Source organism: Coturnix japonica, chromosome 9 (assembly GCF_054131305.1).
Source record: "Coturnix japonica strain WE chromosome 9, WE-NBRP24, whole genome shotgun sequence".
In the NCBI taxonomy this organism is placed as follows: Eukaryota; Metazoa; Chordata; class Aves; order Galliformes; family Phasianidae; genus Coturnix; species Coturnix japonica.
In genome coordinates, this window is record NC_140671.1 from 17,723,042 (window position 1) to 17,750,640 (window position 27,599).

General features: G+C 38.9%; 4 protein-coding genes and 1 long non-coding RNA gene across 5 annotated transcripts in view; all 5 read right to left on the bottom strand.

Annotated features, from left to right (window-relative positions):
• Positions 1 to 214: 214 nt before the first annotated feature.
• LOC146759717 (kinesin-like protein KIF20B) lies at positions 215 to 3,912 on the bottom strand. Its single transcript, XM_085509631.1, has 5 exons — positions 3,449 to 3,912; positions 2,930 to 3,010; positions 2,075 to 2,201; positions 1,387 to 1,529; positions 215 to 375 (listed from the first exon to the last, which is right to left on the bottom strand). Exons 1-5 carry the CDS (start codon positions 3,692 to 3,694, stop codon positions 295 to 297), a joined length of 678 nt encoding a protein of 225 aa, XP_085365757.1. The 5' UTR covers positions 3,695 to 3,912; the 3' UTR covers positions 215 to 294.
• A 1,259-nt stretch (positions 3,913 to 5,171) lies between these two features.
• LOC146759718 (uncharacterized) lies at positions 5,172 to 7,180 on the bottom strand. Its single transcript, XR_014932021.1, has 3 exons — positions 7,025 to 7,180; positions 5,911 to 6,075; positions 5,172 to 5,276 (listed from the first exon to the last, which is right to left on the bottom strand). It is a non-coding gene; the product is annotated as an uncharacterized LOC146759718 (long non-coding RNA).
• A 1,842-nt stretch (positions 7,181 to 9,022) lies between these two features.
• The window catches only part of LOC146759719 (kinesin-like protein KIF20B), a 123,821-nt gene continuing 105,244 nt past the window's right edge, over positions 9,023 to 27,599 (bottom strand). The window contains exons 3-7 of the mRNA XM_085509857.1: positions 12,266 to 12,326; positions 11,901 to 12,026; positions 11,498 to 11,637; positions 10,145 to 10,300; positions 9,023 to 9,217 (exon numbers count right to left, since the gene is read on the bottom strand). Of these exons, the coding sequence (XP_085365983.1) occupies positions 9,023 to 9,217; positions 10,145 to 10,300; positions 11,498 to 11,637; positions 11,901 to 12,026; positions 12,266 to 12,326 (678 nt within the window). The remainder of the gene's footprint in view (positions 9,218 to 10,144; positions 10,301 to 11,497; positions 11,638 to 11,900; positions 12,027 to 12,265; positions 12,327 to 27,599) is intronic.
• On the bottom strand, positions 13,545 to 15,371 carry LOC146759720 (kinesin-like protein KIF20B). The gene is made up of 2 exons (XM_085509324.1): positions 14,157 to 15,371; positions 13,545 to 13,716 (listed from the first exon to the last, which is right to left on the bottom strand). Exons 1-2 carry the CDS (start codon positions 15,302 to 15,304, stop codon positions 13,545 to 13,547), a joined length of 1,320 nt encoding a protein of 439 aa, XP_085365450.1. The 5' UTR covers positions 15,305 to 15,371.
• On the bottom strand, positions 15,533 to 26,530 carry LOC146759721 (obscurin-like). Its single transcript, XM_085509325.1, has 4 exons — positions 26,189 to 26,530; positions 25,407 to 25,544; positions 24,376 to 24,611; positions 15,533 to 15,571 (listed from the first exon to the last, which is right to left on the bottom strand). The coding sequence occupies exons 1-4, from the start codon at positions 26,436 to 26,438 to the stop codon at positions 15,533 to 15,535; spliced, it is 663 nt and encodes a 220-aa protein (XP_085365451.1). The 5' UTR covers positions 26,439 to 26,530.

The window sequence follows — 27,599 nt, forward strand, 5'->3', positions numbered from 1 at the left end:
TGTTAAGATACTCGGGGATAGTATGTAATTGGGAACCAATGATGAGCTCCACTTTTGCAATATGTATGAGCTAATTATCCGTATTATAAAGGTACACGCAGCCAAGGAATAAATGAGATTCGCTGATCATATGTCAATGACAGGTGTGGTCGTCTGCTTTTCTCCCGCCGTTCTGCAACAAACACCTATATACAAATTTAAGAACACAACGGAGTTACTGTTACTGTTTATTAACAACCAGTTTTAATAATACGATAAAAGTATGTCCTGAGAAAGGGGAACAAACACGCTTCTTCAAGGTTTTTTAGCTGTTCTGGATCTCAGCCGTCGCTTGATGATCAGATGATCACTTTCCTTCTTTTGTTCCTCAGATTCCTGAAGAAAACATTTCAAAAGTTACTCATCTTTTCACACAAGACTGACAAGCTCTTCTTGACACACGCAAACATATTTCTTCCCCTAAATGGATTTCAGAATGGCATTTGCTTATTATATTTTATTCAGAAAACTATGGGATACCGAGATCATTTTAATGCAGCTTAATCACAAGGAACAAATATGGAGAATGTACAAAATCCTGTTTATCTTAAAAAAGCACACACATCTGAGGAAAGCCTGAAGGCAGCTTTCATTTTGAAATACTTGTTTTCAAAAGAGTATTATAATACTTGTTTTGTGAAACATGAAGCGTTCAGAAAACATTTTTAGCCTCAATCCCTGTAGCTATGACTTGACCAGAATTTCAGTTCTCGGTTCAGTTCCATGTTCTCAGAACTACAGTGAGAAAAGAAATTCTCATCTTCTTCATCCTCTAACAAAAAAAAATAACATTTTGGTTTCTGCCCCTATCATTCGTCAAATCATCAAAAAATTCAGAGGGATATTACAGTATGGGCAAATGAGCACTATGCTGAACAGAAAAAGGACTCTAATATAATTAAAAGATGCAGTTCCAACAGAGCAAGAATGTTCTTAGCACAATAGCTGCCGACAGAGTCATGAAACTGGCGCATCAGATCCTTTGCAAGTTGGCTTAGACAGGAGATCATAGTTTAAGCATACCTAAAAAGCTGTCTAAGTTGTGCTCTAGAAAAGCGTGTAGTAGAATAATCCCACTCCAACACACTGAAATTATCTATGATTCCAAATTAGAAGACATCTCCGTGATTGCTACATCACCTACTTAGTAAACTGTAAGCCAGCCAAACACAGAGATCTTTGAGGACAAACTAAAACAGAACAGCAGGAAGACCAACAAGAATGACTTGGTAGAATAAAGAAATACCTCAGTACTTTCAACCTCCTCCTGCAAATAGATGAAACCTCCAGTCTGTTTGGACTCCTTAGTAGTTTATTTTAAGCCAAGACTACAGTATAATCGCTTACCGAAGAAGCAGGTATATCTAGAGGGCCAGAAACGACAGTGGAATACAGCTTCCTTTTGCATTGTTTTGGCTTGGTCTCTCCTTCTTCGAGACTTTCAGGTTCGTTTGATTTAGGAGAACTTACTGCTGACATCAGCTTCTTGGCTAGAAGAAATTTGTTTTGATACATAAACCAATCAACTTACTGGTTTTGTGAGTCTTTAAATCAATGAATGCAAAAAAAGCTTCGTAACAAACTTGGTTTATAAATGACACGTAAAATTTAAGTGAAAATACTCAGAAATTGTATTTGTTCATAGAGGCTCTTTATTGCTTCTATAGCTGAAACTGTTTATAGGTTCAGTTACGGCAGCTTAAAGCACGCATTAAAATGGAGTATGAAAGACAATCATGGCTCAGAAGTCGCTGGAAGTCAGAAACTTCAGCAGGAGTTAAACAACAGGCCTAACTTTCGTGCTGACAGAAGCACAAGACAGAACCAACTTTCTCTGTATACTTGTAGGTTTTCACAAATGTAATAATGAATCTCTGAAGAGACGAATAAATGCATTTACTTCATAAATCAAAGGACAAGACAACTTAACATGGCAGACAAGTCCTCTAGGAACACATACATTAATAGCCTACAGCAGAAACAAGCCATTCTACAATGTCTAGAAAACATGGAATAAAACTTATTCTACACCAACCTTTAGAGTGTATAATAGAAGGAGAGCTTTGAATAAAATCTCCAACTTTTTGCAGTGTTTCATCCTTCTTTTTAGTCAGTCTTGAAGCATGTACTCGCTTTCTCAGGAAGTAGTCTTTTCCGGATTTCTGTTCAACAGAGATGTGAACATGTGAAACAAGAGCATTGTTTAAACTTCATTTTAGTTCAGCGTTATTTTAAGTTGACATTTTGAGCTTTACTACTGACACCTCTGTTCATTATGCTGATGATACCACAACGGCAAGTAATGTAGACAATTTTATACCCTTTAGGGAGTTGTCAAAATCTCAGCTATTTCAAGGCATACATTTCTTAAAGTTTCTTAATAAGGCAGTAGTTTCTTTAAAAGTAGCTCCCAAGCTGTGGAGTTGTTTCTTACATAAGCTGTTCTAATTACATAAAATAAACAAACATACAAAACAGAAGACAACAGATGGGAAAAATCTACTACTCATACTCTGACCATGCCAAGGATACTGCTATCACATGTGAACATCTGTTTTTAATAACTGCCATGCATATTAATGATATGAACCTTAGTTTAATACAAGGGCTTCACTTACAAAAGCACACGATAATACACTAAAGCTTCTCTTCCCAACTATTCAGTGTGCAATATCCTTCCCTCCAAATCATTACACAGTACAGCCATTACACGCTCTGGGGACAGACTGACTTGCCCTTTGGTTAGCTTATGGAATTTAATAGGAAGAGCTCATAAGCATGTAAGATTCCCATTCAGGTATACACATAAGGATAAGACACTGCTTCTTTCGTGTGACCACACAATTACAGGAAGTCCCAAGCTAGCTTCAAAACTAGAACAAAAAACAACCATTTTCTCGTCACTTGCAGAGGGTGAATTAAAAGCCATGACAGATTTTGTATTTTTCGTGTTCTCACTTTTCACAAAATCCTGGGAAAATAAGACAAGTTTCAGCCATGATTCTTTTGGAAAGAACAATTGATGTCACAAAAGTGAACACTTTAAACACTTTTGCTAATAGTAGGGAAGTATTTGCTAGTGGTAACTATTCCACTGTAAATCAAATAATAAATAAGCATTCAATTATAAAAACAGGATATTAAGATATCAGTATTAGACATCTCATGATGTCTAAAAAGCTGATTTATGTCTTCAGGTTTCAAAGAAAATACACAATGGAGTTAAGAGAAATTCCCTTCTCTTAAACCATTATCACTGAGCTTGGCTATTAGTTTTGTTCATTAAAGCAGTTCATTGATTAAATTCTTCAACTACTTTACTGAGGTAGAAATAGCATTTTTTTAATGCTTAAATGAGAATGGTAAAAAGGCATCAGATATTTTGTTTTCTGTTGGGTCTAGGTCATACCTCATCCATGTCATCACTTCTTTTCTTTTTTGCCTTAGGCATTTTCACTCCTAAAGGTATCATGCTGCCGTGCTGCTTTATCTCCATCTTATCAGGTTGCAGAGGTGTCAGTGGGATTTCCAGCTCCGGTTTTGGGAACCGACTAGTTTTGCCATTTTCTGCGGACACTCCAGAAGAGTCGAGGACAGTTTCCAAATGCTCCTGATAGCACAGAAGAATTTTAAGTGCAAGTGTTAAGGTAGCCATGAGATTAAAAAGCTATAAAGCATCTGGAAAAGGATATGTAAGCATTCCATTTTCCTGCTGTAAGAACACTTGTAACAGAAGGAGTCTATTTCAGTTACAGCAGAGTTTTACCCCTCTTTCCTAGAACTTGTTACATTTAAAATTATTTCCAATCTATGATCACAAAAAAAGTTCTCCATGTTAAACTGAGCCTGATACTTTACAAGTCATTTTTTCTCAAGGGCACAGACAACTACGCTTTTTTTTAATAGAGAATGGTGGTAGAACTGACACGATTTTCTTCATCTCAACTCTGCTGTGTCAGAACTGGGCAGGAACAGGAGCATTTGATTCAAGTGTTCGATTAACTTCCAGCTTAATCTTAGGGAATTTGCCCTTCTCTTCTACACTAGAGATGTTATTTACATAAGTAAGGTCCAGCTGGCAAGGTGCAAGCCCAGTACAAGTCATTAAAGAACTCCATTGCTATCTTTTCCCTGGAGAGAATACAGACATTCAAGCAATGACACCGTACTTAAGCTGAAGGCTATCATGTACCTGCTCATGGTCAAATGGCAGCAAATTCACAGCTAAGTGACAGGGAAATGTCAGTATGCATTTCCCCAGCAGCACTTACTGTCCACAATCCACCCAATCCTGTTTTTCTCAACAGGAACAACAAAGTCAGAACTGAGATCACCTGGACTCCTCCTTCTCTATGGCAGGAATTCAGCTAGCATATCAAAAATGAGTTCAGATGCTGGCTGAACACATGGAAGACAGGCTGCTGGGGACATCAGAAAATGGTAGATGGCTGCTTCTACTGCTGCTAGTAACTAGCAAACTCCAGTGTCCCAAACACAGACTAGCAGCTTTTACTACTTACACTGTTCCGACCCCCTGAGGGGAGTCTTCTTCCTCTCAAAAAGTTACCAAAGATTGTAGAAAGACAAAAAGTAGTCAGAGCCACTTTATCAGGCTCTGCTAAGAATCTGAATGGAGTATCACCACCCACTGTATTTCCAAGAATTAAGTTGGTTAATAAATACTTTGTTTTTAAAATATATGTAACTGCTATTTTATGAAAGTTAGCAATTAAAAACTTATATAGGAATGATTAACATCATCTGCTAACAAAACAATCTCCAGAAATCCTGCAGAGGAAGAAAATAAGTTCAATTTGCTGTGCCCGTTTCAGTGGCTCCATGAATTTTTTCCAAGTAACTTATCTAATCATGAGCCACTTCATAAGCATTAACATGAGGAGAGTTTTCAACAGCACCTGACAAAAATTCATCACACAATTGTTTCAACAGCTTTTATTCCTATCAAAGGCTATAAAAACAGGTGATCTGATCACCTTGAAAGGGATAAATAAATTAAAACTTGGGAATTGTTTAGAGAACATGAGATCTTTTCCTACTCATTCCTTATCAAAAGCAATACAATCACAACATTTTCAGATCTGAAGTTTCATACTAACCTCAAATTTATTTAATGAAGTGAGGCTCCTAGTACATCGACGTGACAAATAATTGTCTTCAGATTTGCATCTTAATGGAATACTTTCTCCAGTTTTAGTTTTGCTTTGTTGTTTCCTAGGCTGTAAATATTTAAAAGGAGTAAAGATTAGGCTATGCATTAGACCTCCAAAATATCTCGAGTTTTCTAAAGTTACAGTGTAAAACCTCAAGCTCAGACGCCACATGAACACGTAAGCTGAAACACAGCACAAGTGTGGGAAGGTAGTAACATCTATTCATTGTGTGATCTTCAGATACACCCTACTGGGTCTCACTAACAGTCTCAGGCAGTATTCTGCCTCCAAAAGAGAGAAAGCGAGACATTATTTAGGGACAAAATCTGTAACGCTGGTCTTTTTGTCATCCATTCCCCCCATACTCTGCACGCTCACAGCTGCTATGCTAGAACACCAAAGGCTAAACCTCTGCCTAATCTTCAGCATCCACATACGAATACATGGAAAACTGCATGGAAAAGTTCCATAATGTACACAGAGAGATGGTGTTCTAGTAAATAAAATATTTTTGAGAAGATGAGAGCTCATGTTTGAGTGGAAGACAAAAAGAACCAACAAGTACTCATCACTGAATATGTAGTTAAAGGACTATATGCTAAGAAAAATGATTCTAGCTCCAGTATCTCCTAGGAAAATAGAAGAACAAAAAGGGGTTAACAAGATGTTAAGTACTGACTTTCTATAAATATAATCATACCTTTTCATTTACAGAGTCATTCCTTCTACTTTGTCTTTCTTCAAGTAAAGGTATTTCTGGCAAACACTGAGGGCTACTGTGGTTAATGCGTTGTTTTAATTCCTTTATAAAGTCATTATTGTCAGCCAGTTCTTTTCTTAACTCTTCTATCACAGTTGCATTATCCTAATAAACAGTAAAAACTGCTGAGTTGTGGGATTGGCAAAAGGAATTAACACACACAAGCAGTATTGCAATTACTTAGTAGCATCAGTTTTAGAATTACAGGCTAGAACACTTAACTATTCAAGAACAGTAACATTTCACGGATTTGTACGGTCACTGTTACAAGTGCAGTAGTCACAGAATTGCCTGGGAAGTTGTAATACAATATATTTTGATTCTTCTATTTTACTTATGTGCTTCAGCCTTCATCTCCCTTAAGATATAATAACCCAAGCTTTTATTTGTTCCCAAATCCTCGGTACTGTGAGAAAGTTGGCAGTTGTAGGGGAAGTTTTGCTATGAGAACATCTTTCTTCTCAGAGAAAGTGAATCCAAACATTCTCAAAAGAGCACAACTCATTTAGTCTTCTGTTTAGCTTCTGAAATTCTATGCTATGGCTTAGATTGGCTATCCTGATTAAAAGCTGGATGTTGAAATAAGAAATGCAACTTCCAGAGATCATCCCCCCTCTGCTTTTTGATGCTTCCCTTAATCTCTCTCCACGTCCCCTTCTGTCTTTTCATGCCATTGTAGATACTACCTCAGAGAAAGCAAAGAAAGTAAGAAACCTGAGACAGAACTACTGTCTGAGTATTGAGCCTAGCTTGGGATCCGGAAATGCTGTGAATTATCGGAAAAAGCTACAGATGTCCAGTATGATTGTAGGATCATAAGCATCAAACTGACATCTGCTTATCTGAATACTGAAAAAATTGAAATTTTAGTAATTAACAGAAATTCTGTTTCTGAAGAACAAAAATAAAAGCTGGTGCTTTTTTTGGTTAGTTGCACATGATGTCAATACGACAGTGTTCAAGAACAGAAGAACACCCAGAATACAAAGAGCAGGTACAGGAGTCTTAAAGAATTTATGGGTAGCTAATCAGGTAGGAGGAAAGGAGAGCTGACCTTGCTTGAATCCTTTAAGGCAGATTGTCTCAGTTTTGCTATTTCTGTCTCTTTTTGTATGGCATTAGAAGCCAAAGTTTTGAGCTGTTCTTCCAAAGCTTCTACTAACTGATCTCTCTCCTCACGCCACTTTTGAAGGTTATGGTCCTTTTCCTCCAGCTCCTATATTTCATGTTGAAAGAAAAGCATAGACAGTAGAAACAAGCAGAATCTTTAAGACAGCCTAGAATTAATAAGTTTTTCATATAGCATAAATAAGGACTCAAGCTGATAAAAAGAGTTTATGGTAAGACATTTCAATTAACATATCGTGATGTCACTCAACAAGATCAGGTTATATGCATGTATTACATATGTATTTACTATGCAGATTATTGTATTTAAAGCAATCTGCCAGTGCTCTGTAGTGACTAATTATTTGAATATCTTTCATGGTCTACCACTAATTTCAGTTGGCCACTTTCATTTTGCTCCAATTTTTTTTTTTTTTTTTTTTTTTTTTTAACCTTTTCCCTGTTGCTTGGAAAACCTGCATCATTCATGTAATAAAAATTAAGAGCAAGAAAAATACATGTTTAAGTTGTTGGATAGTATAGTCTTTATAATCCAGCTCATCCTTAAACTGGTTATTAATCCTTTCAAGTTCATCCATCCTGTTCCTGAGGGATTCCTCCACAGAACGCATCGTGGACACCTGTAATGTAAGCACAGCTCACGGTTCATTAAAAGACTTCTGTAATCCAACCTGGCCAGATACTTCTTTGTTAAATAAAGAGGAATTCACAAACAAGTGCTGAGTAGGAAAACGACAGCAAGTGCAAGGTTACCAAGGAAGACATGAATTCATTTTTAAGCTTCATTTTTCCACCCCAGGCACACCCAATAAACTTTCAGACTAAGATCCTGCAAAATGGGTTTTAAGATATCTTCTTGTTTAATAATTAAATTTTAACTATTAACATCACTGAAGCTGAAATTGAAGAAAAAAAATATACATGCTTATATTAAAGAGCCTCTGGAAATTAGTCTATTTCTCTTCAAGTAAATAGCATTCTTCTTCCCAGTTATCAGCGTTTTTTCACAAGACTTAGGTTTTACGCTTTGGAGTTACCACGGATACCAATGGCAAGTCACCAGTAATGTAGAGATAATAACAAGTCCCCTCCAGAGGCAGATTAGCTATTCTCTTCACAAACCTTATTCCAGACTACCAACCAACTTTACTTTCCTCTGTTCATTATCTATGCAAAACCATGTTTTAACTTCTGGTCCCCTCTAGAGCTTCAATGGCATCTTTACCTAAGATTTGCTGCTAGCCACACTAGTGTGAAATTTCCAGCTTCATAGTTAAAGTTTGAGAAGTTTTAACAGCTGAAAGCCAAGCATAATCTTAAAGAAAAAAATATCTCAGTTGCCTACAAACCTCGCTTTGTAGTTGCTGAATTTGTTTCTCGGCATCACAATGTTTGTCTTTTAGATCTGCATACTCTTCTTCTTTCCTCTGCAAATCTTTTTTCAAATTCAGTACAAGGGCAGAACTCTCAGAAAGAATATTTTCTAGCCTTATGTTAAAAATAAAGAGACAAAGAACATTACTGTTACACATCTCATGGAAACAGCAATTACAGCTTAATCCATGCCCTGCCTGTTGGTTTCTATTTGTCAATAGACTCTTAAATCTATCTAGACCAGTGACAAGATTTAAACAATTACTTTCGAATTTCAGCTTGCTTCTCATAATCAGATGCTGAAGCAATAAATTACTCAGATGCTATTCTGAGGGATGTACAAGAAAACCACCAGAAATCCCCATATTATTCTTTATTTCCTTGCAAACTCCTGTTTTCCCTTGGAACTCAAGTAGCATACCAAAGCATCCTAAAGTAGTAGTTTGGCCATTGATAAGCATGCAGATGCATTAAGTCGAAGGGATGTTCCCATTAACTATTTTTAACTCTAGTTCATTCTCAAAGGGCTCTTAGTTAACTCAGTGGTTACTTACGATTCTATACGTTGCACTTTCTCCATTTCACTCTTTTCCTTTTCCCAAAGAGAATGTTTCATCTGCTCCAAGCTTTCATTTAAAGCCAAACTTTTGAGCTGTTCTTCCAAAGCTTCTACTAACTGATCTCTCTCCTCACGCCACTTTTGAAGATTACGGTCCTTTTCCTCCAGCTGGGCAACAAGTCTTTCCTAAATGAAGAACAGATGAACAGTGAACATCACCTACTACACACTGAACTGTTCTAACACTTTGGTAGTTAGCACTGTTTTACAGTCTTAGTAAATGTATGATCTCTTCAAGATCCACAGGAGCTCTAGAACTAGTTGCACTACAAACTTACAGAAGCAAAACCATGCTTCTATTAGACAACCTACATTACTCTCCTTGTGAAAAAATATTGGTATTATTTAAGAACTTCAATTTGCTCATTTAATGATTACTAATGAGCTTTAGGAAAATAAAGTCACAAAGTGATAATAATACTAAGCTCCTCACATCCTTCTATGCTGCTTGCAGGTCCAGAAAGTCGGGACTAACTACTTCCAGATGTAAAAAAATCTTTGCAGAATGTACAGATTCACATGTTTAAGAAGTTACATGACAAGAGCCCAGCAAACAGCTCAAGTAACTCTAGTGACTTTGTTCTCAGTCACTATTTGGAAAGTGATAAAGGAGCAAAACTGTGGCCGTTTGACCAAGTATTTTTATTCAGTATCTGGAGAGAAGTTTGTGGGGTTTCTTTAGAAACTCAATTGCCTTTTCTTCCTTATAAAGGCTTAAAGGCCTTCTGCTTTGCAGAAAAGAGAACAAACAAAAGCTATTGTACAAAATACTTTCTTAGCCTCATTAAATAGTGATCTATTTTTCAACTGTAATTTTCTTATTTAGTCCCACATACGTGACATTTCATTATGCACTTATGAAAGATCTTTCTTTTTGTGGCCCCCCCATTCCTTCCTTTTCCAAATCAAGCAGTTCTCATATGGGCTTTGCCACATAAGAAAGCAAGGGGACTTGGACAAGCTGCTCTTATGCACCCTTACTGTTAATACTTGGTATGTAGTTGTCTCCAAACTACAGGCACCAGACAACTCTGCCAGGACCTCATCACTTACGATTTCTGCTTGTTGCTTTCCATAATGTTGTCGGTCCTCAGCAAATTGTTTCATTTCTTTGTTGCAAAGATTCTCAGCTTCTTTTATCTGATTTAGGAGCTCTTCTTTCTCCTCCAGCCACTTTTTTCTATCAGTTTGATACTTAGTCTCATTTTCCTATTTCAAAGAAACCAAAAATGAAATAGTGAGTCATTAAGGAATAAAAGTCTTAAAAGCCAGGTCATCATTAAATAGACTTGTTTCTGCAAGATAACAGAAACATTAGCAGTTTTTACTACAGAATATTCCCAAAGGCAGGTATTGGATAATCATTAGTTCTTTTCCATTAAAAAATAATCATTTCCAGTATTTCTTATTCAGACTGGAGAGCCTCCATAAAACATCTCTTTTTCTTTATAAATGTTCACACAAGCTTTACAGAACTTACACCAAAAGTCAGTATAAGAAAAACTCTTTTAACTTAAAAACTTCTAACACTTTACGCTGCCTTGCAGCAGTTGTAGAAAAACTTTCAGCTCCTTCAGGGTTGAAAGACAAAGAAAAGCAACATAGTTTACACTGTAGGAGTAGTCTCCTTTCCTATCAAACCTACTGGCAGACATTCTCATATATAGGACAGAGCACCTGAGAAACTGCTTGGAAAAAATAAAAGTCTTTTAACCAAGGAAAATTAGTAGACCCGCAGCCCAACAAAAAAGGCTTCCTGGTGATAAAGTTAGATGATGATTTCGATAGCTTATATTAGTTGCCCAAGCAACTAACAGAAAACAGTTTTGACAAATACACCGTAAGTTACAATTTGCTTTGAGTTAGTATTCCTTTCTTGCAAACAACAGTTGTATAAGTATACTCTGCTTATAGCACATTGACGTGGTATAGAATGAAGCAATGAATGCTCAACTTTCCCCTCTTCTTGAAAAAGTGAATTGGCTCTGCGCATTAAAAAAAAATATCATGAATAAGCTTACTCAAGGTGAAGGAGGAAAGAAGCTCAGAACCATTCCACTAACAGAGTGGATGTAACCTATTGTATACTCACTTAGAAAACTCCCACTGCCAGCCCATTACTTTTATTTAAAAAAACAAACAAACAACAATAACAAAAAATAACATCAGATGGGATAAGACAACTAACTGTTCAGAGGCCAGCAAAAGAAGCACTGCTCATGGCAGCATAATGTAGGGAAGGCTACACTTCCTATACTATGGGGGCATCAGTGATGCCATTCTTAACGTACCACAAAAAAGCTGCACCTGGTTTCTATTGCATGTTGCACTGCAGCTTTTACAGGAAGTTTCTGTAATCAATATAACAGTTTACTTTATCAAGTTACAACTTTGAAGTTAAGTTACCTCCAGCTCTTTTTGCAGCTTTATTAATTCTCTACTGTTTTCATTCAAATTTGCCTCATCACTTTCGTTGTTCTTTTGCTGCCAGTCACCATTGCTCTGGTATTCCAGTTCACTGTATTTGTGTTTCCATGCAATCAGTTCTACTCAATACACAAAATGAGGTTAGATAGCATATCATTTCAAATATATATTTGAAATACCACACCAATGACTTTTTACTAAAGCAGCTTCGGTTTTATCTGCTACAGACATAAAGAAATAACAGAAGCCTTTAACTACAAGAGATTTGTTGTTTACTATGGAACGTTAATGCCTAAGTAACAGTTACATGAAAATGGAAGTGGCTATCACAGTACGTCTAAACCCCTTTTGCATCCCTGCTCCCTTTCCCTGGAAAGATTACCTGAAGCTAATTTTTGGTTCTCTTCTAACTGAGCTTGAAGCATTTCATCTTGTTCAAGCTGCGTTACCTCTTGTTCTTCTAATGTCATCCGCATAACTTCAATTGTTCTATCCCTTGCACACAGATCTGAAGGTTTGAAAATTTACAGATGAACTCCCTACTAGCTCCCATTATTCTCAAATCAAGATTCTCCCATGACCAAAAGCTCTTTTAAAAGAAATAGAGCATCTCCATTGAAATATTTACATACAAATACATGCAGATATGTTTTAAAATCAAAACACAGAAGACTCAAAGTCATTAGCAATGTGACAACATTTACACGGATATTCAACACACACACACACACACAAATAATGGCTGACCGTCACATAGTTGGTCATAGTCTTTGGAGATATCTTCCATCCTCTCAGTTTCCACCAGCTCCTATATTTCATGTTGAATGAAAAGCATAGACAGTAGAAACAAGCAGAATCTTTAAGACAGCCTAGAATTAATAAGTTTTTCATATAGCATAAATAAGGACTCAAGCTGATAAAAAGAGTTTATGGTAAGACATTTCAATTAACATATCGTGATGTCACTCAACAAGATCAGGTTATATGCATGTATTACATATGTATTTACTATGCAGATTATTGTATTTAAAGCGATCTGCCAGTGCTCTGTAGTGACTAATTATTTGAATATCTTTCATGGTCTACCACTAATTTCAGTTGGCCACTTTCATTTTGCTCCAATTTTTTCTTTTTTTTTTGACCTTTTTCCTGTTGCTTGGAAAACCTGCATCATTCATTTAATAAAAATTAAGAGCAAGTAAAATACCTGCTTAAGTTGTTGGATATAGAAGTCTTTATAATCCAGCTCATCCTTAAACTGGTTAATAACCCTTTCAAGTTCATACGTCTTGTTCCTGAGGGATTCCTCCACAGAACGCATCGTGGACACCTGTAATGTAAGCACAGCTCACGGTTCATTAAAAGACTTCTGTAATCCAACCTGGCCAGATACTTCTTTGTTAAATAAAGAGGAATTCACAAACAAGTGCTGAGTAGGAAAACGACAGCAAGTGCAAGGTTACCAAGGAAGACATGAATTCATTTTTAAGCTTCAATTTTCCACCCCAAGCACACCCAATAAACTTTCAGACTAAGATCCTGCAAAATGGGTTTTAATATATCTTCTTGTTTAATAATTAAATTTTAACTATTAGCATCACTGAAACTGAAATTGAAGAAAAAAAATATACATGCTTATATTAAAGAGCCTCTGGAAATTAGTCTATTTCTCTTCAAGTAAATAGCATTCTTCTTCCCAGTTATCAGCGTTTTTTCACAAGACTTAGGTTTTAGGCTTTGGAGTTACCACGGATACCAATGGCAAGTCACCAGTAACGTAGAGATAATAACAAGTCCCCTCCAGAGGCAGATTAGCTATTCTCTTCACAAACCTTATTCCAGACTACTAACCAACTTTACTTTCCTCTGTTCATTATCTATGTGAAACCATGTTTTAACTTCTGGTCCCCTCTAGAGCTTCAATGGCAACTTTACCTAAGATTTGCTGCTAGCCACACTAGTGTGAAATTTCCAGCTTCATAGTTAAAGTTTGAGAAGTTTTAACAGCAGAAAGCCAAGCATAATCTTACAGAAAAAAATAGCTCAGTTGACTACAAACCTCGCTTTGTAGTTGCTGAATTTGTTTCTCGGCATCACAATGTTTGTCTTTTAGATCTGCATACTCTTCTTCTTTCCTCTGCAAATCTTTTTTCAAATTCAGTACAAGGGCAGAACTCTCAGAAAGAATATTTTCTAGCCTTATGTTAAAAATAAAGAGACAAAGAACATTACTGTTACACATCTCATGGAAACAGCAATTACAGCTTAATCCATGCCCTGCCTGTTGGTTTCTATTTGTCAATAGACTCTTAAATCTATCTAGACCAGTGACAAGATTTAAACAATTACTTTTGAATTTCAGCTTGCTTCTCATAATCAGATGCTGAAGCAATAAATTATTCAGATGCTATTCTGAGGGATGTACAACAAAACCACCAGAAATCCCCATATTATTCTTCATTTCCTTGCACACTCCTGTTTTCCCTTGGAACTCAAGTAGCATACCAAAGCATCCTAAAGTAGTAGTTTGGCCATTGATAAGCATGCAGATGCATTAAGTGGAAGGGATGTTCCCATTAACTATTTTTAACTCTAGTTCATTCTCAAAGGGCTCTAAGTTAACTCAGTGGTTACTTACGATTCTATACGTTGCACTTTCTCCATTTCACTCTTTTCCTTTTCCTGAAGAGAATGTTTCATCTGCTCCAAGCTGTTTTTCAGCTGCATAACTTCTTGAATCAGATTTGCTTCTTTGCTACTTAACTCTTCAACCTTTTTGTCTGAATTAGCAGACTTCTCCTGCAGAGTTGCTGTAACTGTCTCCAGATTAACAATAATAGATTCTTTTTCTTTAAGTAATTCATTGAGTTTTGACACATTGTCTTCCATTGTCTTGGAAGCCTCCAGGAGATATTCAAGCTCTCTTATTTTTACCTCACAGTTGGCAACTTCCTCCTGAAATTGTGCAATCACTCTCTGATCTTCTGCAGTCTTTTCTTCAAACTCCTGAGTTTTCTTTTCTATTTGCTCATGTAACTGATTCACAAGATCATCTTCCTGACTAGTGTGAGTTGTAATCTCACATAGCTTCATTACAAGTTGACGATTATGATATTCAGCATTATTCAGTCCCGCCTTTAGGTTTTCATTGTCTTGAAGCAGTGCTTTGATGTGCTGACTTTTTTGTGAGTAAACATCAACAATACTTCTGCATACTTCCCAAATCCTTTCAAGACTACAGTAAAAGGAGAGGTCCTGCACAAGATCTGAGATGGAAGAAGTCTGTGACTGAGTGCATGCAGAACTAATTTGAGATGTCCCTGTCTCATCTTTTTCAGAGTCTGAGGAATCCTTTACACTGACAAAGTAAGTACCGATGGCACGAAACTCTAAGTGACATTTGTATAATTCATCTAATTTGGTCCGCATTTCTTTTACTTGTGACACTTTATCAATTATATATTCTTTGGCAACTTCTATGTTGTTAGTTAGTTGGGCATTTTTGTCTTCTAGTGTCATATTTATAGATTTCTGTTCATCCAGTTCAGAAGCAATTTCCCGATAGTCAGCTTGACCCTGCAGAATTTGTTCACGGAGGACATCAGCTGTTTCTTCAGAAAAAGAAAGCTCAATACGCAGGCTTGTTACCTGCTTACTGAAATCTTCTTTTTTATTTTTTTCTCTTCTGCATTGTTCTTCAAGCACAGCTAAATGACGTTCCAAGATTTCAGTTCTTTCCCTCAGTGCTAGTACTTCCTTTCGGTACGCAGAGCACTTTTGTTTCATGTGTTCAATTGTCTTTTGCTCTACAGTGTTCTTTTTCTTTCTCTCATTTACAACTACTGTAAAACAAACAAACAAACAAAAAAAAGGGAAAAGGAATGTAGCTCAGATTGATTAAAATCATTATTACATAGCAGTTCACAACACCAAGTAGCAACTTCTAAGTGAAAAACTGTCGTAATATGCAAGCCATGCCCTCACATCACATAGTATTTGATACTAGTGAAGGAATTAAAGTCCTCTGGACACGTATTCAGGTGCCTCAGATTTCTATACAGAATTAACAGCAAAAGGTTTTCAGTCTGGAAGAACACTTCTACCATGGCACTACTCAAACCTTCCACTCCACACCTGTAGAAAATCTAATTAGATTTAAGAAACATGGGAACGAGATAGATAATTCACAGCTATATTCTTTCTATCTTCCGTGCTTCAGCAATCCCTATAAGGCAGCCAGGAATCACTCCATCTACATCTAAATGGTAGATAAACAGTTTTCTAAGAAATTTCATTCCAACTCACAGTCCTCTTACTTTCAAAAGAAAGATAAAACCCTGGACAAGTTGATCACTTAAGTGTTGATATCTGTCTCTCTTATTCAGTTGATCTCTAAACAAAATATGAGGATTCCTACTTCTGTCCACACTTACTCTTTTGCATATAAAGTTCACTCATAAAGTTGTACAAATTTGCAGATTCAAGTTTCCATAAATATTCCATTAGCTTGGGGCTGTTTTTTTCTTTAACTGGTGAGCAATTAGCTAAAATCACAAGCATTTTCTTTCTATCAAAAGCAACTTCTGCTGTATTTCATCATTGCTTTAGAATCCAGTTATGTCCATTCCATAATATGCATACTTTAAGTATTAAAAAAAATAAATATAAGTCAAGACTTACTAGGGATTGGGTCACCACAACAATATATTCCATGGTGATTCTTGTACAGTCCTTTTATTACTACAACTACAGAAATGCAGAATTTTATAGCACCCACGTGCAGCCTGCATTACATACAGATTCACATGTACTACATGGAAACAGCCTCTTAACTCATCTAAGGAGTTTTATATACAGTCCTCAACTGATTTAAAAGTCATACTGAAGAAACAGCAGTGGCATATTCCACCCCAAACCAGGTTTTGGTTTTGACTGCTGCTCCCAGCAACACTAGTGAGGGGAATATGATTTATAAGTAATCTAAACACTTTATGCTGAAAACAACAAGCAAGCACTAAAGCAAGATAAATAAGACTAGGGAGAAGATGTGTAATGTTCAGTCTAGAAGCTCCTTACACAGGAAGTAGGGAAAAAGCATTATTACAGAGCATAGGAAACAAGACCTAAAAGCTCAGAGAATGGTGTAAATACCCTGAACTTGAAGCTGAGATAACCTAGCATCTCCTAAAACACTTTTGCTCGTGCTACTTATGTAACTAATTCTACAAAAGAACCAGCACAACATACCTGTGCTCATTGTTCTACTGTGTATATTTAACGTAGCTAAAGAATATATATTAAGCGGTTTTTGAAATTGGACGCTATTAATACTCACAAATAGAAGAAAATTTTAACATGATTGAATACTCAGTACTTCTAAACAGAAAACTTCATGCTGACATTGTGACTATCAGCTACCCATTTTAATTCCTATGTGGAGCATTGCTGTCATTAATTTTTAAATGAGAGCTTTGGTCATATGATTAGAACAAACCCACTACTATTTGGAGTATGGAGGAGTCCACATCCCTCCCTCAGTCTCTGGTAAGATGCTTATATGTGATGCCATTCAGTGGTCACATTAGGATTCAATATTTATGCCAAATAAAGGCAGCAGGAACAAATCATCCAAGAACAGCATCTCATCCAAAGAAGGCCTTGACTTTCTCCCTTGCACATATTTTGCAAGAGGAATACAAGAAAGGAAGGGACTACAGCTAAGTTTTAGATTTTCCCTTCTACACTGTATATGCCTTCCGTAATTCTAGGAACACTGATGCTCAGCTGTGCCCAGAAGTGAAGTTAAACGCATCAGAGCTTATCCAAACCATTTTGCTCAAATATTGCCCATGAGCGAGCAATTAGCAGGTCGTCAACAATTTTGATAGTTGCTTCAGGAAAAACAAAACAAACAAACAAAAAAAAGCACTTGAACAGCTGATGCTACTCAGAAGATCAGCAACAGCAGTTGAAACAATCCTAAAGAAGCTGCTATAAAACCATTACCAAATCTGCAAGTGCATCAACAGATGAGGAAAAAGCAGCAAAAAGGAAAAAAATAGTGCAAAAAACTTTTATTCTTAAGCATTCAAAAACGAACAGCATAGGACCTTCTGAAAAAGGGATATTTACATAACAGTTACTTCTATTTACAGTTTAACACAGTGGCTTTTCTCCTTATACCATAAGGTACGCGCTTCACAGCCTTTTGCTTCCTATCCGGAATAGGAAGCAATTTATTGTTTTGGAAGACACCCTGTTCAACGATGGAAGAAACTGTACCTTTCTTTGGAGGTGGCTCTTCTACGGTAGGCTTATCTTCATCAGTACTGTGCTTTCTTCCCACTTCCAACTCAGTTTTCTCTTGTTTCAGTGCTTTAACTGAAAGCACTGAAAATTGGCTGCTTTCAGTTCCTTTATTAGTGTTCTCTTCTGCCGGTTCTGCTTTAATGGTAGTTAAATGGTAGGTAGTCTTTTCCTGTATTGATATAAGATCAGTTACATTGAAGCTTAACAAAAGGAGCACTTAAGTCTCAGTAATCTTCTGTAGGCAAATATTTACACAAAACCATACAGCTAAAATATTTACCCGGTGACTCTATAGACATCAGTTACAAATCTCAATAGCAGACAGAACAAGTACACCTTCAGATAATGACAAGTGCAATACTCGGTAGAGTATACAAGGGAAAGCAAGAGCCTAGCAGGTTACAGAGTAAAAGACTTGCACACAATCAAGAGTTTACCGGTTTATCAAAGAATTTCCTGTTTCCAAGAAGTCAACAAAATTACAAACATGGTCAAAGAGCAAATGGTCAGCTCTCATACAAGTTCATCACATCACACTTCAGCTAAGCTGCTAAAATCACTTTCATCGTGACAGATATAATCCAACCTTAAAGCTTAGTCAGCTCTGTCACGCATATTTTAGATTGTGTCCTTGACCACAAGTGAAGCTTCCTTACTTACAAGATGACGATTGTTAAGCCATGCTGGCACTGCCAAGGACTGATTATTCATCTTTAGTAGCTTATGAAAAGAAAAGCCTCAGAAGTGTTCAGGCCACACAATCTCACAGATAGAGTTGGAGCCTTGTTCTTGGAAGAAGTAATAGGTGAGGACATGACTACTCATCACAGTCAGCTTTAACACCATGGAAATACTAAGTTGCAGTGATGCAGACAGTCAAAGACTAAGAAGGGTCAAGTTGCTAAGCTTACAAGGTTAGAGATCTGAGTGACAGAATTAACTATAAATGTTTTCAGAGATACTTCAGGCTACCAAACATCAAAAAATGAACAAAACCCACCAGAAGTGGTATGCACACATACTTAATCAAGCTAGTCTTCACATATTCAGTAGCTCGCAGTACATTAGTCAGGATAAAGTTTTATGGACTACATAGAACGTGGAGATATCCTGAGCATTCATAGCATTTTAAGCTACCACAACTTGGTATTAAAACAATTTTACACAACATCTTCTTGATAAAGTTACCTCAGTTGCTTCTTTAAGTTGCTCAACAGACTCATCCAATTTAATCATCTGCATTTCAAAGTCTGTAACACACAGAAAAGGTTGTATTACATAAGTAGCCAATAGATAGTTTATTAAGTAATCAATTTTTCCAGATATTCTAACGTTTAGGTAGCTTTTGAACAGATTAATTAATTTGCATGTGGTCTTCACTTATTGGGAGTGATTCAAAAGTTTTCTATATTTCTTGGAACGAAAACATTGCATCAACAAGACATAAAGAAGAGTAGAGATTACAATATAAAAGTAAAAATCAAGATATAGACATTTAACCCCATACTTACGAAAGCGTAAAGCTGCTAGTTGCAGTTTAAAGGAGAGGGGGGAAAAAAGAAAAGAAATAACCAAAAACCGTGGAATTGCTGAACCTGAATATACACAAGGAACAAACTATCACTTATCTACAGGCTATGGTTCCAAAGGTAGAGCATCTCCTCTAATTCCTACTCAAACTGGTTATTTCTCTTTTATATTAATGAACTATTTCTGTCTTCTACCTTTCACATCGCATAACTCACCTTTGTTCTTCTGCATCAGCTCTTCTTCAGTTTTAAGTAGTTTGGTGTTTTTCTCTGTTAGCTCTTCTTTGGTCTCCATCAGTTCAAAGTTAGTTTTCTCCAGCTGCTTTTCAAACCAGCCAATATCTTCCTTCGGGTCCCCCAGGGATACAATGGAACTATGTGCTGCCTCAGCTTGCTCTTTAATATCCATGACATCATAATGCACAGAATCAAGAATGCCCTCAGGATCAACACAGGTGTCAGGCACTATGCTATGTTCTCCACCCTGAAACGTAATTTATAATCAGTTAAAACTGGTGAATAGCTGACTACATAATAGCTGTTATTTCTGCAGATAGTCTGGATAGCCACTATGAAGACAGCCATACAAGCAGTTTTTAATTTCAGCTTCAAAACCCACCTCACAAATTCACATACAACATGACAGTGATTCATATGGGGGGAAGATAAGTGGCATTCTAGTAACAGCTAATATATTTTATAGTATTTGATGACCACATTCCCTTTTTTTTTTTTTTTTTTTTTTTAAATATTACCCCAGATTGATCTCCTTCAAATTTAACGTACAAGTTCGGACTCCCCTTTTCTTTGTATACAGCGTAAATTTTCATTTTGTGTTGCAGAAACAAGGAAAACGCCCAAATTCCCAAAGCTTTCTGAAACTGTTCTTAAGGCTCAGCAGCTATTCCTGCTAGATGAAGAATAGATGTATCTTGCTCATCATACAGCAACACATCATGCACTTCTTTGTAAACAGCCTTGTGTTTCTATAAGATGTGCCCATAACATTTAAATAGTAAAAAGGAAAATATTTAAGAAAAAAAAAAGGAAAATATTGAAGAAAAAAAAAAGAAAAATACCAGGTTGTCATGGTTTAATAATTTTGTAATTTTGCTATCAGTATTCCACATCATAACATCATATAAAGCATGAATAATTTTACTGCTCCCGAACACTTGCAGTATATTGATGATATTGTCGTGTGGGGCCATACAGCAGCAGAGATTTTCAAGAAAAGAAAACAGATAGTCCTAATTCTTTTGCAAGCTGGTTTTGCCATTAAGCGCAGCAAGGTGAAGGGGTCTGCGCAGGAAATCCAGTTCTTAGGTGTAAAATGGCAAGATGGGCATCGACACATCCCAGCAGATGTGATTGAAAAAATCACTGCTATGTCTCCTCCCACCAAGACAGAGACCCAATCTTTTCTGGGAGTAGTGGGCTTTTGGAGAATGCATGTCCCAAACTACAGCCACACAGTTAGCCCCCTCTATCAGGTAACACGGAAGAAGAATAATTTCTCATGGGGTCCTGAGCAGCAGCAGGCTTTTGAGCAGAGAAAACAAGAGATAGCCCGTGCCGTGGCCTTGGGGCCAGTACGGACGGGACAGGATGTAAAGAACATCCTCTACACTGCTGCTGGAGAGAAAGGTCCCACTTGGAGTTTGTGGCAAAGAGCTTTAGGAGAAACCCAAGGCCAACCCCTGGGACTTTGGAGTCGAGCATATAAAGGGTCTGAGGAGTGCTACGCTCCAAGTGAGAAGGAGATCTTAGCCATGTACGAGGGGGTTCGGGCTGCTTCTGAAGTAGTTGGGACAGAGGTTCAGCTCCTTCTAGCACCTCGCTTGCCTGTGGCCCCACTGTCATGGACACAGGTAGATTTTTGTTTAAACCGTGACAACTACCCAGAATGCAGCATCAGGGAATTTTTGCCTAGAACTCTGGAGGACTATTTGTAACTCAGAAAGGTCAGAGATAGAAAGTTCACACTGATTTCTGGGTCACCAGCCTCACCGTACATCAGCATTTTTGGTTTTTAAATGATACATAAAGTTCTCAATGGCACTGCTCTAGTCGGTAGTTCTTTCCCTTTCCGTGCAGCTTGCTCTGTGCATGGCTTGTGAACCGCTATTCAGGCCAGACAGCTGCAGCCCCAAAGACCTGCCATAAATGTACAAATTCTACCAGGATAATGTCTTGGTAGTGGAGAAACAGGATGCGCAGTCATATGGCTCTCACACATACCTTGTACAACCAGCTTGGCTCTGGACTGGGCATCACCAATGTCACAGGTGTACACGTCACTGTCACTTTTCTCCAGATTTTTTATGCACAGCTGCAGGTCTCGTCCTTTCTGTGCCCTCTTGTATTTCCTGCCAGGCCTGAGCACAGCAATGCCTTTCCTCCATATGACGAAGGATGCAGCTTTCTCGCTCTGACATGTAAAAAATGCACTTCCACTTTCTTCAGTTTTCACATCTGAAAGCTCCTTGATAAAGTAATTAGGATTTTCTGGAAGGAAAAAAAAAAGGATGAGGGTGTAGGACAAAGGGATTTGTTACCCCAACAAGTCCCAAGCATACAGAGGTGTCCTGAATCTCCTTTGCCCTCATTTCAGAATATCACATAGAGATGCAAAGAGTCTAAGAAGACCACAGAGTCCACCCATTTACATAGGTTTGATAATTCCAGTAGATATCTGGAAAGTTCATGTTATACATGCGCTGGTAGGATCTCATCTGATAAACTGCATATAGTTTTGATTACACATATTCAATATAGACTAATTCAGATTGCCATCTTTTCTTGGCTCACTAACACCCAAGATCATAGAATCATAGAATGATCACAGAATCATAGAGTGGCCTGAGTAGAAAAGGACCTCAAAGATCATCTAGTTTCAAACCCCCTCCAAGGGGTCACCAACCACCAGACCAGGCTGCCCAGATCCACATCACACTGGAGAATCATTCAGTTTCCAGATTATTTTAAGGAAAAGATTTTAATCCATCATATTTTCTGAAAACTAAGAATTGATCCTGCTCAAGGAAACAGAAGAGAAAAACATCACCCACAGGCTGCAGATATTTACCTCGACTTCTCTACATGCCATCTCCAGTGTGCTTTTCAACTCACCTTGCACAGTGACCCTGGCTTTTGTTATGGAGTACTCTGTCTCACAGGGGTACTCCCCACTGTCCTTGGCAGTAGAGTCATGGATGATTAGTGAAAAACAATAAGAAAACCTTCTACAGGTACATTGGCCAGAAGAGACAGGCCAAAATGGGCGTACCTACTCTGGTAAATTTAAAAGGAGAAATGGCTTCAACAGATGAAGAGAAAGCTGAGGTGCTGAATGAGTTCTTCACCTCGGTCTTCACTGGTGGCCAGGATTCTAGTCTTTTTCACGTCCCTAAGTCTTGCACCCCCATACCTCCATGTGGGGACCAAGGAGGTAAATCCCTCCCCACTGTAAGGGTAGAGCAAGTCCGAGAGTGCCTCCTTAGACTGAATGAGTATAAGTCTATGGGGCCAGATGGCGTGCATCCCAGGGTCCTGAAGGAGCTGGCTGAGGTGGTTGCTGAGCCGCTCTCCATCATATTTGAGAAGTCGTGGCTGTCAGGTGAGGTCCCGGATGATTGGAGGAAGGGTCACGTCACTCCCATTTACAAGAAGGGGAGCAGGGACGACCCGGGTAACTACAGGCCGGTGAGTCTCACCTCTGTGCCTGGGAAGATTATGGAACAGATCCTCCTGGAAAACATGCTTGATCACATAAAGAACGAGCATGTGATCCGAGACAGCCAGCATGGCTTCACCAGGGGAAGGTCATGCTTAACTAATCTTGTGGCCTTCTATGATGGAGTGACGGCGTTGGTGGATGAAGGGAAGGCGACCGATGTCATTTACCTGGACCTGAGCAAGGCCTTTGACATGGTCCCCCATCACATCCTCATCTCCAAATTGGAGGGAGGTGGATTTGATGGGTGGACAACTAGATGGATAAGCAATTGGTTGAAAGGTCGCAGACAGAGGGTGGTGGTCAATGGCTCTATGTCCAGGTGGAGGCCGGTAACGAGCGGCGTCCCTCAAGGGTCTGTCTTGGGACCGGTGCTCTTTAACATCTTTATTAATGACATCGATGAGGGAATGGAGTGCACCCTCAGCAAGTTTGCTGATGACACCAAGCTGAGTGGTGCAGTCGATACGGTGGAGGGAACAGATGCCATTCAGAGGGACCTTGACAGGCTGGAAAGCTGGGTTCGGGTGAACCTAATGAGGTTCAACACGGCAAAGTGCAAGGTTTTGCACTTGGGCCGGAAGAACCCCAGGCACCTGTACAGGCTGGGAGGAGTTGTCCTTGAGAGCAGCTCGGCTGAAAAAGACCTAGGGGTCCTGATAGATGAGAAACTTAACATGAGCCAGCAGTGCGCTCTGGCAGCCCGGAAAGCAAATGGGATCCTGGGCTCCATCAGGAGAGGGGTGGTCAGCAGGGATAGGGAGGTGATCGTCCCTCTCTACTCTGCTCTTGTGAGGCCCCATCTGGAGTACTGTGTCCAGGTGTGGAGCCCTCAGTACAAAAAAGATATGGAGATTTTGGAAAGGGTCCAGAGGAGGGCCACAAAGATGATCAGGGGGCTGGAGCACCTCCCCTATGAGGACAGGCTGAGGGAGTTGGGTTTGTTCAGCCTGGAGAAGAGAAGGTTGCGGGGTGACCTCATTGCAGCCTTTCAGTACCTGAAGGGAACTTACTCCCAGGAAGGGAGTAAACTCTTCGAAAGGGCTGATAATAGCAGGACTAGGGGAAATGGTTTTAAGTTGAAGGAGGGAAGATTTAGGTTGGATGTTAGGGGAAAGTTCTTTACTAGAAGGGTGGTTAGGTCCTGGAACAGGCTGCCCAGTGAGGTTGTGGATGCCCCGTCCTTGGAGGTGTTCCAGACCAGGTTGGACGGGGCCCTGGGCAACCTGATCTAGTAAATGTGTATGTTTGGTGGCCCTGCTAGGCAGGGGGGTTGGAACTACATGATCCTTGAGGTCCCTTTCAACCCGGGTAATTCTGTGTGATTCTGTGTGTGTGATTAGAATGGCCCCAGTTCCCTCCTGCTGCAAGTCGTACTTCTGGCTTTTTCTGATTGCTTTGCCATCCTTGTACCACCTGATGTTCAAATCCGGTTTTGACAGCGCACAGCTCAGGCTGATGTCCTGCCCTGCTGCTGCTGTCTTATCCTCCAGCTGTTTTGAAACCTCAGTAGGTTTTCCTGGAAGAAAACATTGCTTTTTGAGTAACATACACTTAGGGTAGGATGCCTCTCTCAAAATACATGCATCTACATGCTGGAGATAAGTTAGAGAGGCACTTGCAACAGACGCCATCCTACAGCCAGCAGTAATCTGCAAAGTACAGACAATAGAATTCCAGGCAGCATTTATTCTCTCTTAAATCTACCCAATTGAGGATGATGAACCATGTCTGAAAACTGCCTCTTTCTTCTCTCCACTCATCACACTGGGAGCCTCGGATGATGCTCTCAGATGGACATGTTCTAGATAGGAATTTGTTGTACAGCTAGATGATGTGAAGGCCATCCCTTCAGCTTATACTTAGAGGATATTTGCTCCCACAGTTCCCTCAACAGATCATTCCTGATTTACTGTTAATGGAACAAGCTGTAGTGAGATGCCCATTTCCAGCACTACCCCAGTGCTTTGGGTAGTTCTCACATTTGTGTAAAATGTTTCGTCCTTCTGTTTCTTATGTTGTCTTATGTTTTTACTTATTTTTAAGAGAAATTCTCAGTGCTTCGAGGTTCAAGTAGAAGGTTGCTATTCACTTTAACCATATTATGAGTTAGCTCTCACGACAATCTTATCAGAAGACAGTTGAAGGAATCAGACCCCAGAATCTCTCCCATCTCATTACCTTTCACAGACAGAGAGGCTTTGGAGGTTAGACCACGGACAGTAAAAAACGACTTCCCCAGCGTCAGTAGGAGTCACACTTTTGATAATGAGAGTATATTTCCGACCCACGTTAGAAGCTTTAAATCGCCCACCACTTTCCACTCTGCTTCCAGTCAGTGTCCAGTTGAACTCATCAATGCTTTCATGGGACGGAATGCATTCAAAAGTACAATCTTCTCCCTCCTGGATTTCAGTGTTTTTCAGCCATTTGGTAATGCCACTATTCAGCTCTGGAAGGTAAGAGATAGGTTAGTATGAGGTTTATATGGAGAAAAGGCATTTGTGACTGACATGAGTAGCAGTACTGGTGTTTGAACTCAGGATTTGCAGAACATGGCTGCATTCCTTACTGATGTATTCTCTAAGACATTCTCCACTCAGAATTACCAGAAAGCTATAAAAAGAAAGAGACGTGAATCTCTTGTCTTTGCTCTGGAAGAACTACAAGGCGAGCAGCTCAGTCCATGGAGCAGAATGAAGATTCAATGAGCTACAGAGGGAACAACCTAACAGAGAGGACAACTCTAGGATGCTGCGTGAGAAAAAGGGTTTTGCCTATGACAAGAAATTAAATGTTTCTATTAGCTAATTTGTTACCATCCTACCCCTACTGGTGTTCAAACCATTTCTCCATTTTAGGGATGTTTAGAAAGGAAATATTTCCAGGACATTCTTGATGTGTTTGGTGATTTTCATGGCAAAATGAGATACATTTACATCAAAAGCAATGGGAATTTTCCAGACATCACTGTGCTAAATTGCAGTAATACACTTCTATTGTAGAAACTATTAAGGCTCGTGGGGGAATAGGTGTAAGACATAGTGACCACACTGAATGTGCTTTCAGCACTCCTTTACTTTCCACAGTACTTACCCTGAATGCCGACCTTTGATTTGGCAACATCAGTGCCAATATCACAGGTATAGAAACCTGCATCTGACTTCTCGAGGTCATGGATAAGGAGACATAGGGTCTTCCCAGACTGTACCAGCTCATACTTGTTGCCAGAAGTGAGCAGAACACCGTCCTTCTTCCACACTGGTTTGACCTTATCTTTAGAGACTTCGCATTCCAATTTAATCACACCCCGCTCCTCAACAAAAACATCATCCAAGGACTTCATGAAGACAGCAGGCTTCTCTGCAATTAAAAGGGCAAAACAGAACAATGTGATACAGAAGTTGAGACATTTCCAGTTGCTTTCAGATTTTTAAAGAGGGATAAATAAATCTTTACCAGCACTGACGACACCAATATAGAACCTAAAGCGGTTTCATGTGTGTTGACTGAATGCACTTTATGGAATTCTGAACTAATCAGTAGGAGAATACAGGGAACAGGAGGGACAGCCTGCATTGCTGGTGGGTGGGACTGATATCATATGAAGTAATTGGGATGCAGCTCTTCTGAAGCTGGAGAGCTGGAATAGCCCTCACATGGAGCAGAGCTCATACAGGCCACAGGATTAAGAGGATAAGCTGCTGAACACTTTTGATTTTCCTGTTTTATTGACTCCTTTTATCTATCTTCTATTTCACACATCAGATGTTTATACTGGGGAAAAAACTTCCACCAAATGCAAAAGAAAGGAGAAAGAGGAAATCCTTCAAACTCTGAGCGCATAGAGTAAAAGAGCTTAATTGCTGGGGAGAGCAGATTAGAATCACAGTACGCTTAGAATTGGAAGAGACCCTTAAAGGCCATCTAGCCCAGCTCCCCTGCAATAAAAAGGGACATTCACAGCTAGATCAGGTTGCTCACAGCCTGGTCATTAGTCATCCCAGAGGCAAAACACACACTGAATGATCTCTCCCTGCAGTCATAAATCCTTGGAGACAACAGCATTGACACTGCATGTTACTGAAGCAGTAAAAGAAATTGTTCTTGTAACTCTCCTTGTGCTAAATAAAATGATGATAAAAAGCAATGGAATGCTTTGGCAGGACACCAAAACCATCCTCCTTCCTTGATATCTGCTGCAATGGAACCTTCCACTGGAAGAAAGCCTCTGATGACTTGTCACCCCAGAGAGGTCAGCTTTAGAAGCAGGATTGCTGCACAATAGAATGAACTGTAGCTCCTTAGCATCTCTTACATCCAGGAGGGGTGTGATCAGACCCACCTATCACCTTCAGGTGCACTTTCTGACACCTTGTCTGACTTCACTGTCACTGTGCCAGCATCCTCAGGCTTAACCTGCTTCATTGTCAGTGTGCAGCAATTGCCAACGTTCTTGATGTCATTGTAATTGTTGGTGTAAAGGAGGTTGCCATTCAGGAACCAT

Coding starts and splice junctions, on each gene's coding strand:
- LOC146759717 (XM_085509631.1), bottom strand. CDS start 3,694: ATGGCTACCTTAACACTTGCACTTAAAATTCTTCTGTGCTATCAGGAG. Junction 3,011..3,448: donor GAAGTGATGACATGGATGAG/GTATGACCTAGA, acceptor TTATTTTCCCAG/GATTTTGTGAAAAGTGAGAA. Junction 376..1,386: donor TAGATATACCTGCTTCTTCG/GTAAGCGATTAT, acceptor TGTTTTCTTCAG/GAATCTGAGGAACAAAAGAA.
- LOC146759720 (XM_085509324.1), bottom strand. CDS start 15,304: ATGAAACAAAAGTGCTCTGCGTACCGAAAGGAAGTACTAGCACTGAGG. Junction 13,717..14,156: donor AAAGTGCAACGTATAGAATC/GTAAGTAACCAC, acceptor TTTTAACATAAG/GCTAGAAAATATTCTTTCTG.
- LOC146759721 (XM_085509325.1), bottom strand. CDS start 26,438: ATGAAGTCCTTGGATGATGTTTTTGTTGAGGAGCGGGGTGTGATTAAA. Junction 25,545..26,188: donor ATCAAAGGTCGGCATTCAGG/GTAAGTACTGTG, acceptor CTTACCTTCCAG/AGCTGAATAGTGGCATTACC. Junction 15,572..24,375: donor AAAGGGACCTCAAGGATCAT/GTAGTTCCAACC, acceptor AATTCTGTATAG/AAATCTGAGGCACCTGAATA.